Source organism: Labeo rohita, chromosome 2 (assembly GCF_022985175.1).
Source record: "Labeo rohita strain BAU-BD-2019 chromosome 2, IGBB_LRoh.1.0, whole genome shotgun sequence".
NCBI lineage: Eukaryota > Metazoa > Chordata > Actinopteri > Cypriniformes > Cyprinidae > Labeo > Labeo rohita.
The window spans coordinates 20,170,651-20,182,988 of record NC_066870.1 but is presented as its reverse complement, the minus strand read 5'-3'; the positions used below and the strand labels follow the sequence as shown (position 1 = coordinate 20,182,988).

Genomic DNA, 12,338 nt, shown 5'->3' with positions numbered 1-12,338 from the left:
AACAGAGTGGTTTGGCTGGTAGCTGTAGTGTTCTGTATAAACAGTGTCGCTCCGTGGCAAACCCCTGCGGAGCTGTTCTCCGAATTCTGGTCTCTCCAGACCCCACTGACCCTCAGGGACAGGCTTAGAATCAATTACCAATTTCTCCTTTAACTATCTGTCATGTACAACGGATGGTTATTGGGTTATGACTTGATCAGCCTGATCACTGTGCCGTGACCCTTTTCTCAGGGATTATGTGATTATGGCCTAATTCCTTGTAATCTTCCACTAACTGGTCCATTGCCAGAGTCACAAAACAACTTTTCCATACTGCTGTGCTGCTGAACAGACCAGCATGGTCTGAACGGCTTGCAGCCTAGTTACCATAGAAACTACTATAAGATGTCAGAAATATATCATTAGCTAAAACCATCTCAGGAGGGGGTATCGCACTAAAGATGTTTGCTACTTTCAAAGGGTTTCAAGCTCAGGTTGTAAAACAACAAAGTGGAATTTTCGCTGAACTCCAGAAATTAATTAGTTTCATTAGTTGGTGGATAAATGGCGATGGCTGGTGTGTTGGATTCCAGCAGAGTTTCACCATAGAGGGTTAATGGGAGTCTGGCCTGGAAGCTTTCCCAGCTCTGGCCCAAGGCCATTTCAGCCAATCACTCTAAACTTATGGTCAAGTTGCACTGAGCTGCTGTTTCACGCTTTTGCTTCCCCTCTGCCACAGCTATAAGTTCATTCAAAGCTGGAAAACAATTGAGGAACAGAGAATTGAATTTTTTCGGCGTGCTGGGGTTGCCAGAGGAACTTGGATATTTAAAATAAACTGAAAAAAAAAAATTCAAGCAATTACTATTTTTCAAACCACACTTGTGTAATAATATAGTCCTCACATTTTTATATTTGCAGATGATTATTATTATTAAATAAGCAAGAGATTTTGTACTTGTGTTGAGAAATGATGTGTTAATGACACAAAGCTGGACGTCTTTGCTCTAAATATACTATTTTGTGTGTGTGTGTGTTGCAGCTGCATTTGTGTTGCAAATACCTCCCCGCTGAGAAATGCTTATAATAGGAGAAATCAGTTGGACAGCAGTGAGGTTCATGCCAGCGAACAACTGAAAGGTCTGTTTTCATAGATTTCCTTTTGTGAATATTAAAACGAGACCTGGTGAAAAATGATGCATGCTTTTACACTTTAGAAACCTGGCAACTAGGGGAAAAACCCTCTCAAGTCCATCCTGTCGAACAAAAGGCGCTGGACGCATTGAGCAAAGATGCAACGAGTTCTGCGTCCCAGGCACATGACGTGCATCATGGAAACATATTGTATCGAAATCGTTTGTGGGAGAATACCGGGGATGAAAAAGAATGGGGCGCTTTGATCCGCGCCCTGGGGTCCCGAGCTCCCCGAGTGCGCTCAGACTGACTGCAAGGCCTTATTCACTTTCAGATAGACACACTTACAAACGCCGCTGAATGAAATTTGCATATTTGTAATTTATCACATTTTAGCCCGACTTTTCTGTCTCTTTGCGGAAGGTAGAAGTCTGAATAAAAAAGCGGATCAATTATCAACGCGAAGCTGTTCCCTTCTCATAGGGAGAAGGCTGGCTCTTTTGGAAAATCAGGTTGCAGTTAGAGGGAAAAAAATGCAACCAATGAAAAAGTAGGAAAAGCGCATTTTATAAAAATCAATTGTAACGTAAATATGACTGTTTTACTTAAATTTTTGTCGTGTAGTGAAAAAATAAAGCACTGCTTTAAAATTAAAAACTTTTTAAAAGTCGCACGATATATACGATCGTTTATTTATTGAAATTCATAGAAACTGTTGCGTGCCTTGCGGAATGGAGTGTATTGATATGTTAACCGATTTTTTCAAGTTGCTGTGGGTTTTCTAAGCCCTCATTCCTTGAAGAAATTTCAGAATATCTGCATTCCCTTGGAGATGGATTCGAACAATGCAAAAAAAACATTAATAAAAGTATGGGATCCGGGCATTGAAATGAAGTGACAGGCAGGGTCTGGATATCTTAGCACTGACACAAAACCGCATACGGTAACTACATGCCTGCCTTGAAATACGAGAGTTTGAATAAAAGAGCGGTAATATTTCATATGGGGCACGCAAAAGCTGGATACAATGCCTCTCATATTAAGAACAATATTCAAGCCATTCTCTGGCGAACAAAGATCATAGCAAGACGTCTTTGAGGCTAATTCAGTCAAAGGCACATTTTGGCTTCCCCCCGCGGTAAGGTCAGTGTCGTTGTGTATGGTCCACCAAGGGTGGTAAGGGGTTCCATGGCCAAGCAAAGCCAGCTGTCCCTGGTGTAGGGCGACCAATCTGAATTGTTATTATAAAGCACCAGAGATGCTATTGTGGCTAGTCTTGAACCTTGTGTTATGAGTTTAAAGTTCAACGATTTTTTTTCTTTTCTGCCTACCGGCCAAATGCAAGTTTTGTACGGTCAGCTATGGCTCCTAAAGTAACCATTTAACTTTTTTGCGCAAATCATTTTGAAGTTTGCTTTGACCGTGACTTGGAAAAACACCAATAGCGTTCGTTAAATTGCTGTGCATCATAATCGTAATCAGGATCATGATTAATCATAATCACGATCTTCAGATTATACTAATAATGCTATTTGAGATTATAATGTTTGAAACGTTAAAGTATAGATATACTTTGAAACAACTTTGGCTAGATGCGCTTTTTAACGCTGATTACAAGGTACATTTTATTTATTTATTTATTTATTTTAGAATTATTTTTAGAATATTGTTTAAGGAGCTACTTGTAAAAAAAATGCACTTCCACAACAACCTATCTACGTATTTTTAAAGAAGCACTTTACATGCATAAAGAAAGCCTCGTAGATAAAAGTGAGGCAGGAAAATAAAAATCTTGAGGCAAGACTTGTGAAGCAGGTGGATTCAAGCTTGGGAGTGAAGAGAGAGAGTCCACCTTCAGACGAGCAAACTCTGCCAGCTTCCCATTTCGCTCTTGTTAGCCGGGCATCCCGTGCGCAAAAAGCCAGTTTGCCTTGGTGATATTTTATTTTCCAAGGTCCAATGTCACGGCATAACAGTATTTTTTCTGGAGGTAACCGGCGTCTTTTGTTGGAAAAGAGAATGAGTTGCTGTCTAAGGGGGTCATTGTCTGCTTTTATGCTCAATTGAACAATATTTTCTTTTTCTTAAAAAATCCTGCACGCGTGCGCGCTTTTGTGCACTTGTTTCCCTGGATCCTGTTTGGCTGCTAAGAAGTTAAATGATTCGCAATAGACACCGGTTGCTCTGTCGAGGGTTTCGTCAGTACAAAGGCTGCTGCTTTCGCACCATATGCTTAATGGATACGGCTTAAAGGCCATAATAAAGGTAAAACGTGGTCTTTTAAAAGTTGGAAAGGTTCCCTTTATTTGATTTAGATGGAGCAGGCTACGTGCGCACAAACCCAAGCGCGCCCGGGCATTGACTCGCTCTTTCTTTTCTGAGGCAGTGCAGCCACCACGTAGTGTGTTTCATTACAACATAAGCTTTTCATCACCCGGCTTTGTTCGGAATGAAAGTAATGCTGTGAATTAAAGAAATGACAATATTTTCTATCAGCTTGAAGGTCCACGAGAAGGGCTCTCAAGCTTGGCAAAAATCAGGCACATCATTCATCATGTCACCCCGCACCTGTGGTCCTGGCATTCAAAGTATACAAACCTATTCTTATTAACCTTAATTATTCAAAAACGACACAATGGCTGAAATAGAGCAGGTTGAAGTCTGTTTATTGGTCGTAAATGTCTCTCTGAAGATCTCCAAGGCTCTTTGTTAGTCCCGCGCGGAGACCGCTCTTCTCCTTTCAGACATGAGTAGCCTTGGACTTTTCAGTTTTCAATCGTAACATCTGCTTAATCGTACGGATCAAAATATGGAGACACCAAACATATGCAATGGAGGATTTGTTAAATCCGGGTAATGAGTTATTAACAAGACGAAACAATGGAGCAGGATGGTGAGGGCCTTATGTTAACGGAGTCACTTTACGAAGCGCCCCGCATTACCCTTCCCTCTAAACCGAGCGCCAGGTGATGGCGAGGACATCAATGTGCTTACAAGGCAGCGCTCGGCTCCTTTTTTTCCTGCACGTGAAAAATTGGTGGACATAAACTTAATGGCTTGATCAAGACACGGCAATGCGTCTATTGCCCGTGGACTTGGAGGACAAAACAATACCGTCGCCTGGCTCGCGTTGGCGCCCTAAATCCGGGTGGATCATTGAAAATGTGTTTTATTATAACGCACGTCATGCTTTACTGTTCCCATATTGTGTCAAGACAAAGGCTAATGGTACATTAAAGACAAGACAACCATGCCAACACGTCTTGGAGACGTTGTAGCCGGAGACGGGCCTCCCTCTTTGCTTGTTTTAAGCAGCTGCTGTCCAGGACCCAGGCGCACAAAAAGAACAAGTTTGAAATACCAGGTGCATCGAGGAGAAACTCGACAGGGACATGGGATATGTTAAACTCCTAGCAATAAAGATATCATGGCAATTATCTGCAGACTCAGCACCGTGTAAAACTAGGGGCGCCTGGGCAGCCTGCACTTTGGCAACAAAGTCCCCCTACCCGGGGTGCGTGATGAGCCCGGCTTTCTCCAGCACCTGTTAGCCTGTGCCCTCCCGAGGTAATATTTTTGGACAAATAATTAGTGATATATTTATTGCATTGAGGATCAAGCTGTACCCCCCGGACGCGACTTGGACGTAGGGGGGATTTAGTAGGCTTTAAAGAGTTTGGGTATCAACTGGTGTTTGTTCAAGCTGGCAGCTGGCACCCCGATGCCACTGTTGCCATGCACTAATGAAAATGCGCTAGACTCAAAGATTTTCAGTCTTATCCTCCATATTTTTTGCGGGCGATAATCCGAATATGAGCAGATTTAAAGCTTATGAGAATCTTGATAGGCGTCGTTCCCAGCTTAGTGCGCATCCTAAGATTGTTGACACTGATAGTTATAAACCGTGCGTAATCGTTTCACTTTCTTTAGTAATTAGGTGTGGACTACATATGGGGCTCAAAATCTGATTTATTTTGATCAAATTTTACTGTCTGCTTTAACGCACGCAGAACAAGAGTAAAAACTTAGTTAAAAAAAAACATAGTCATGAAATTCTGTTTGTTTGTATCTTGTTTTAAACGAAATCACCACGACTGAGCAAACTGCGCAAAGCCAACATGAGATCGCCCTGCAGCGTAATGACTTGTGCAACAAGTAGGCTATTCTAATTTCAGTTCCGCACAACACCATTATCTACCCACGGGCATCCACAACCGCGGACTTTCCAAAAGAATCTGTGGGACGTTGGAACACATAGGCTAATAACGGGAATAAACCTGACAAGCAATAAATGGTCGCCTTTTAAGCTGCCAAGCCAAAAGTGACAAAATAGAACCTGAAAAGATCCAGTGCATCAGCCTTTTTCTTCCGCTCCATCGGCGCTCTTCCAAAAGATGCTTTAAGGGTTTTGTACTGTGCCTGTTTTCAAACACTCTCTTTCACTAGCATGAGGTGCCAAAATACAATGATAGCAGGATTTTTGTCTTCCCCCTAATCAAATTGAAATGTTACCACGGGCAAATAGTTGAAATCGCCATAAGACGTCTGGGGTCCTTTATCTTAGTTAAGTCTGACTTGGTAACATTTGACTTTCTAATGAGCATAATGGGATTACATGGTTTTAGTCCTGCGCCCTGGATAGCAGAAATCAACGCGTTTAATGAGGCGCTAATACATGGAAAGGTTGGATTATGTCGATCAGTTAAGATTTCATTTAATTCATTAGAGACGTTCACAATGGAGTTTGCAAAATATTGTTGACACTAATTAAACAGTCATAATAACCTTGCATGATAACTAACAAAATAGGGAAATAAATGCATTGCTAACCAGTAATAACAAGTATATTTAATAATGTTTCCACACAATATATTAATAATGTGACATAACGAACAAGCAATAACAAACATTATAAACAACTGAGATGTTAAACGATTATTAAATAAATACCTGTGATTCCAGTTCCAGTCTATCCATGATTTTAGCCTCCAGTCGCTCTTCATGAGTTTACATTGGACATGTGGACATGGGCATGTGTTTGGGCTACCTCTTAATAACTGCGAGAGCTGACGTAGAGACAACTGGGTACATAAAACACAAGTGGATACCACGGGAAAATTTTGCCTTGGAGCACCTGCAGTGTACCCAGGCCAACTGCCCAAGGCAAAGGAAACGTCATGCCTCTTTTACCAATTTGGAGCCACACTTTAAAACATACTCGTTTCTCTCCTGTTTAGTTATTTATTTATTTTTCACCCAAACTGTCAGAGTCACAGCGAGGGTCCGTCAGATTTCCATAATGATAAATAGTGACATCTTTCAGCTGTCGTTCTGCACTATATCCAGGGCTTCACACCTCACATTAAAGTATCTATTCAGAAATCACGTTTTAGTTACAGTTAATCGCACCATTTGACTCTATTCATAGGCACAGAATAAAAGATGACCTGTCTAGAAGATATATCGTCATATGCTTATTTTATTGACGGTACAACGTTGTAAAATTTGAATTATGTATTGTGTATACACCATAGGATGCATGTTTGTCTAAATTTAAATTTAAAATCATTAAAATTGATATTTTAAACCATTGTTGATCTTCAAGAAAACAAACAATGGAAATGTCCATTTGGATTTAGAAATTGTTTTATATACATTAAAAGATTCGAACACATGAGTGAGATATTAGACAAATTTTATTGAGTCATCACACCAGTATAAATATAGATCATGTTCGGTTTGTATAAAAATAAGTTTTGTTTGACATAAAATCCGTATTAAATTAGAAAAATATATTACAGCACAATTAAACAATTAAATACGTCACACAATGATTGCCAGTGGCCTTATCTTCAATTCAGACTAAAAAGCTGAAACACAGATAGTAACAATAATACATTACAAATAAACAAAACATGGATATATCCATACAATTCAATTGTACACAATGTGTATACAGAATAACAATGGCACTGCCTTAGGAAATAAAGTTAAAGGGGGGTTCATTCTCAATGTTGTTGATGGATGATTTTAAGTGCAACTTTCGTGGGTCCTCTGGTGTCCAGACTTTCGCTGTCCGAATGATGTTTTGATCTTTTAACTGCTTTTCATCAGTCCATGACAGAGAGTGTCCGGCGAGAGGAGGCAACCCGTAGTCTGGGTCATTTGGAGATGGGGATCCTAGAAAAAACGAGCGAGAGTTGATTAGTACCAATAATAATGCTAATGATAATAATAATAAATAATACAATGATAATGATATACATACTTGTTCCTCTGTGGCAAATGATGACTTTTTTAGGTTGGTTTAAAGTATCACTGTGTGGGTTCCGGATTGGCATGTCGGACTGCACAAGTTCTGCAAGGAAGTTTATGTAGCCGATCGCCAGGCGTAAAGTGTCAACTTTTGAAAGTCTCTTCTCGTATGGTAGAGTAGGGATGTGAGATCGCAGTCCTTCGAAAGCGTCGTTAATGGACTGCATTCTCCGTCGCTCCCGGACGTTGGCGGCTTGTCGCAACTGTTGCATCTCGGCTTCGGATCTCATGCGCCTCCGCCTCTTCAGCAAGGGACCGTCTCTGTGAGGGGACAGTTCCGAGGTGCTGTCAGGGCATCCGTACGAGAAAGTCGAAGACGAAGAGGAAAACGAGAAGTTGCCAGCGTCACAATAATCTCCGTCCTGCGATATCCGACTGTCCTTATAATATTCTTGGATTTGATTGGTGAGGAAATCGACGTCCTCATCCAGAAAGTCGTCTGTGTCCAAGTGGTCCCTCGACGAGTGGTCCGTGAAGAAGTCATCGTCGTCGAAATAAGGGGAGGAGAAGGAGTCTAAGCCTGTGAATGGATCCAACACAGTGTCCATTTTTTGTGCTGTGTTGGTGTTGCCCAGTAACAACAATCGCCGACTCTTCGATCTTTCCTCTTGATGCTCAAGAGTTGGTTCAGTTTGAAAGGCGGCACGCGAGGACTCTTATAACTACATCCATAGTCGCGTGCCATTGACCGTAAGCGCCAACCAATCAGCGCCAAGCATCCCCAGCGCCCGCAGCTGAGGCAGCTCACCTTAGGATAAGGCATGTTTACAGGCCACCCCCTCAGTACACGCCCCCTGAGCCCAAAACACCGAGACAGGACATGCTCCTAAATTGTCGACAAAGCGACTGCCTATATTGACAACTGTATCAGAAATCGTCTCTCCGTCAGTGTCTCAGTCAAACCAAATAACCGGAATAAATAAAACCGTTTTTCTCACGTAAATAATTTTATATCGTTTACATACACTTTAATCGACCCAAATGACACACTAAATTTTATAATACAAAAGTAATTAAAGGAAACCCACATTTGTAATTATATAACTGCAGTGCACGAATATTTTAAATTAACTTCCTTAAAATATAATTATTATGCATGTTATCATGCACTCTCAGAAAAAAAGTGCAAAAGCTGTCATTGGTTTGGTACACTTTCAAAGGCTATTAAAATGCACCATGTATGTACCACACTTTAATTAAAAAATAAAGGTTCCAAAAGGAGGTTTATGCATCAGTGGAACAATTTTGGGTTCCCCAAATAACCTTTCAGTGAACACTTTTTGGACATAGAAAGATTCTATGGATGTTAAAGTAAACCTTTAAAGTGACAGTTTACCCAAAAATGACAATTATGTCATTAATTACTCACCTTCATGTCCTTCCAAGAACTTAAGAATTAAGATATTTTTGATTAAATCCCAGAGTTTTCTAACCCTCCATAGACAGCAAGGCTCCTACTACGGGTCAAGGCACAGAAAAGCAGTAAGGACTTGGTGCATGTGACATCAGTGGTTCAAACCGTATTTTTGTGTGTGTGTGTGTGCAAATATAACAAGAAATTAAGACTTTATTCAACAATTCTTCTCCTTTGCGTCACCCTATCACGACGCATGCACTGGGCCTTGTTTATGCAGAGCTCAAGTGTTGTGGTACTGTCGTGGCGCTAGAGTGAAGCGAAGGAGAAGAACTGTTGAATAAAATCGTTATTTTTGTTTTATTTGCGCACAAAAAGTATTCTTGTAGCGTCTTAACCTCGTAATATCTTCATTTGTGTTCAAAGATGAGTGAAGGTATTGCGGGTTGGCAAGGACATGAGGGTGAGTAATTAATGACCGGATTTTCATCTTTGAGTAAACTATCACTTTAAAGTTTTTTCATTAAACCAAGATGTCAGTAAAGAACCTTTATTTTAAAGACATGCACCTGTTAAGGGTAAATATGGTACAAAGGTGTACCTTTCGAAAAGGTACCACCATATATATATATATATATATATATATATATATATATATATATATATATATATATTTTGTGTGTGTGTGTCTGGAATTTCCGACCCGTTTTTACATTTACTGAATTGGGTAATTTCTCAGTTCCTCTGCTGTTCAACGAACAGACAGACAAGTGGACATGCTGCGCTCTCTCAATTATTGACGCTTAAATGTTAGTTTTGTCTCTCCACCATCAACAGTGGTTGGATAAAGTGCACCCAGTTATCACATGTAATTAAGGGGTCAGAGAGGTAGGTAGGCGTACTGTTGACCCTGTCACCTTGAGGCTCCTCTTAAAGCAGGTAACCATTCAGGCGCTCACCATTCGCGTGCGCGAAGCCCCTTCCATCGGCCTCTTAATTATCAAGACATGCAGCTATGTTAAAGCCCCATTGGTAGTCCACGAGGTCCATACAATACAGCACAAACATTTGTGTATGAGTGATGTCAGTGAAAGGAGCTGTCATTTAAGAGGCAGAAAGGCTAAAGAATAGGTCTCTCATCAATCACGGGTTGTAGGATGCCAGGCCGCACGTTTGTATCGAAGCAGTGGACACTCGCCTGTTCAAGAAACAATCACAAGAATAAGGCGAGAGCCTCAGTGCTAAAGCGGGGGCGTTCAGCTTTCAATACGAACAACCTATAGTCACCCTAAACGACAATGCGCGTTCTTGAAGAGGCGGAAAAATATTGAAAGGCAAAACAAACATAAAAATGACTGACTGAGTTGTACATTAAGTGAGGCGCTATTTGAAAGACATCTGCAGAATGACAAATTAAATAGTTGTCTCTGTGAAAAAAAAAAGTTTCCATTTTCAACTCGGGCATTCAAATCTGTTGATTCAGTGAAAGATATCAATGCTATTTAAACAGAGAGTTTAGCGGCAACTCTTAAAACAAAAGATAGAGTTAGGGGGTACTTTAAGGTATAAAAGTATTGTACCTTATTTACCTCCATAAGGTTATATGGGTCAAAATGACTGATTTTTCTTTTATGCCAAAATCATTAGGATATTAAGTGAAGATCATGTTCCATGAAGATAATTTGTAAATTTCCTACAGTAAATATATCACAGTCTAATTTTTGATTAGTAATACGCATTGTTAAAAACTTAATTTAAACAACTTTAAATAATATTCTGATTTTTTTTTTGCACCCTCGTATTTCAGATTTTCAAATAGCTGTATCTTGGCCAAATGTTGTCATATCCTATATATCAATGGAACGCTGATTTATTCAAATTTCAGATGATGTTTAAAACTCAATTTAAAAAAATTGACCCTTATGACAGGTTTTGTTGTCCAGGGTCACATATTAAGTTTAAAGGCACATAATAATAGTTTAAAAGTGCATATTAGCAACTAAAGTGTATCTCAGTACCTTCTGACAGCTGAAAATTTTACATTTCGGTAAAAAAGTGTCATGTTTGTACATTTTCTCTCATGCTTCAAACTGCTTTATTATTCATAAATATTAAAAAGTGAGAGAACAATGGTTTAACTATTACTTAGAAAATCATTCATGTAAAAAACAATTTAAAATGTGTTGGAAAACGTAGGTTAATCCTCCATTCAAACCTTAACGTTAATGTCCTGAAATATTTTTTTTAAAGTTTAAAATAGATCGACCCGGCGAAACAAATAAATGCCAGCTAAACTGAATTTAAAATAAATATTGTAGAGTTGCAGTTGAGTTGTAGCAGGGAGCGCCACGCTTTTGACCAACAAATTCCCATAGATTTTTGTAAAAGAGCGAGTTTCTTTATCCTATAAAGTGGGTGCTTTAATGTTTTCTTTTAACACGAGACATCATTCTACAAGTACTTGAATAACAAACACGAATAAATATACCAGCGGAGAAACGACAAGCAGCGGGTATGGTTTTATTATGTAGGGGGCTGGTACTGGCATTAAGAGCAGTGTGCCTCACAGTGGTCGCCAATGAGGAGGTTTGTAAGACACCTCACAACAAATTATGCTGGTACCTGAGATGCTAACTGGTTGGAGCCCATAAACAACCCTTATTCTCTGCTATTCAAATAAAGATGGAGGGGGTCACTTTGTTAGTAAAAGGGAAAAAAGGGTCTGGTGAGTGTATGGTTGTTGCACCCCGCTGCAAGCTGCAACGCGAGGGACAATCCGTGGGAATCACACCACTTGCGCGCTCTGCACTCAAAGAGACCCACTGCCGGCACTGAATGAACAGAGCAGCCGTACAGCTTGTATGCTAAAACGCGTATTTAGAATATTAAAAAAGGTGTTGATAAATGTGTCTCTCCTTTTTTTGTAAGAGGGCTGTTTAATTATTTTATCGCTTTATATTGTAAAAATTGACGAGGTGCAAACACCCATTTCTTACAGAAAACGTCAATATTTTGTGAAATTTCAGCGAGTAGCCTAATGATTTTGTTTAGGCTATATAACATTAGAAATGTCACTTAACGGCTATTTACTCAAGAGCACAAAGTTCAAGTGCATAACGCGCATATAAACTGCCCCATGAATTGGAATGGTGCACCTGTAGTCCACTGTGGAGCGACACAAGTGGCACCTGAACGCCCACCGGTTGTTCAGCAAAGCGAGTCATTCAGCCATTAAGCACAGACAGGACCGTGACCGTCACCTTTGCGCTATCAATTAAGCAATGTCACATATCTCAGCGGCCGCGGCTGCAGACCTTGGGCTAGCATGGGAATAGCAACACATGGATTTTTGAACAGATATTACAACGATGAGCATTATAAATGAGACGTCTTATTTCAGGTCATGGTGCATTACCGTTCATGAGGCGAGTAAAGGCTGCAAGCAGCAGGAAAAGACACGTCATTAGCTTAGAAAAAAACAATATTAATAATATTATTAACAATAATAATAATTAATTATTAGTTGTTTTGGAAACAGTTTGGATTGGCGAGAGGA

At 40.0% G+C, this 12,338-nt stretch overlaps 1 protein-coding gene across 1 annotated transcript; it reads right to left on the bottom strand.

The window, feature by feature from the left end:
* Positions 1 to 6,812: 6,812 nt before the first annotated feature.
* On the bottom strand, positions 6,813 to 8,069 carry ptf1a (pancreas associated transcription factor 1a). Its single transcript, XM_051138984.1, has 2 exons — positions 7,382 to 8,069; positions 6,813 to 7,293 (listed from the first exon to the last, which is right to left on the bottom strand). The coding sequence occupies exons 1-2, from the start codon at positions 7,974 to 7,976 to the stop codon at positions 7,091 to 7,093; spliced, it is 798 nt and encodes a 265-aa protein (XP_050994941.1). The 5' UTR covers positions 7,977 to 8,069; the 3' UTR covers positions 6,813 to 7,090.
* Positions 8,070 to 12,338: the final 4,269 nt, after the last annotated feature.